This window comes from Trichinella spiralis (assembly GCF_000181795.1).
Source record: "Trichinella spiralis strain ISS 195 chromosome Unknown Scfld5870, whole genome shotgun sequence".
In the NCBI taxonomy this organism is placed as follows: Eukaryota; Metazoa; Nematoda; class Enoplea; order Trichinellida; family Trichinellidae; genus Trichinella; species Trichinella spiralis.
The window spans coordinates 1-1,080 of NW_003532809.1; the positions used below are offsets into that span (position 1 = coordinate 1).

Below are 1,080 nucleotides of genomic sequence, written 5' to 3' on the forward strand. Positions count from 1 at the left end.
TTGCTTGCCCTATGCAATTGATTTTTTACAAATTTACCACCCTTCTGACATGGATATAAGCGATATATTACTGCCTTATGTCAACTCTCACAACCACTTGCCAAATATGGATGATTGCGCTATATCTCGTAAATGCAATATTGATGAACAATTTATGAAAAAATGAAATGAATGTTGTATTACGTGCCGTCTGTTTCTTAGACTGCTCATGCAAACTTATACTGACTGGTTTGGCTACTGCATTTTCGTTTTCTCTTTATAAACTGAACTGAACGTTGAAATCACCAAATGGGCAAACAGAGACGATCTGCTTGGCAAGCGTGATCGTCACAGCATACATTGCACACGCACACACACCGCTGACGACACGCCACCCTTTGTGTGCACACTCGCTTCTGCACTGTTGTATTTATTGTTATTTTCATTTATTTTATTATAAAAAATTTTCTTTAACATTCATTCCATTTACCTTTTTACTTATTTTTGGACAACGGAAAATTCCACCTTGACGTCTCAGTGACGTGGGCAAAGTGAAGAAGACACACGCCCCGGCCGCCACGTCGCTTCGACGTACAACAAATACAACACAGCACTGTATAAAGCAAGAACTTGCGTGCTTAGCATATTTGCGCAACGAACGCGCCGCCGCCGCCGCCACCACCGCCAGGCCTGTCATTACTATTATCATTATTATTATTATTATTATTATTATTATTAAAGGTCGAATATCTTTGATGACGTGGCACTTCTATTCAACAAACCTCCCTTGTCAGTAGCATTCTTTTGTGACATTCAAACCGATCACGGTCACAAATGATATTTGTAAAAAAATTATTCTTCGCAGTAATAATTAACACAAAATAATAAAGAAAAAACAACTTGTTGTCAATTCGTTAATTCTAGTGAATTTGAAGCTTTTACACACAGACTCAAAAGTTGTGAAAACAACTGTTTCCTACTGGAATTTAACTGTAAATGTAATAATAAAAAGGGGTGTGTGATCATCCTCTGAAAGTAAAAATAATAATTAAAAAACTTACCGTTTACGAACGAAATAGAAAAGTTGTACAAGAAAAGTGT

General features: G+C 36.8%; 1 protein-coding gene across 1 annotated transcript; it reads right to left on the reverse strand.

Annotated features, from left to right (window-relative positions):
* Window positions 1-67: 67 nt before the first annotated feature.
* On the reverse strand, window positions 68-676 carry Tsp_15633 (hypothetical protein). The gene is made up of 3 exons (XM_003366520.1): window positions 470-676; window positions 265-400; window positions 68-237 (listed from the first exon to the last, which is right to left on the reverse strand). The coding sequence occupies exons 1-3, from the start codon at window positions 674-676 to the stop codon at window positions 68-70; spliced, it is 513 nt and encodes a 170-aa protein (XP_003366568.1).
* Between the last annotated feature and the right edge of the window lie 404 nt (window positions 677-1,080).

Coding starts and splice junctions, on each gene's coding strand:
- Tsp_15633 (XM_003366520.1), bottom strand. CDS start 676: ATGACAGGCCTGGCGGTGGTGGCGGCGGCGGCGGCGCGTTCGTTGCGC. Junction 401..469: donor GTCCAAAAATAAGTAAAAAG/GTAAATGGAATG, acceptor TAAATACAACAG/TGCAGAAGCGAGTGTGCACA. Junction 238..264: donor TGATTTCAACGTTCAGTTCA/GTTTATAAAGAG, acceptor ACGAAAATGCAG/TAGCCAAACCAGTCAGTATA.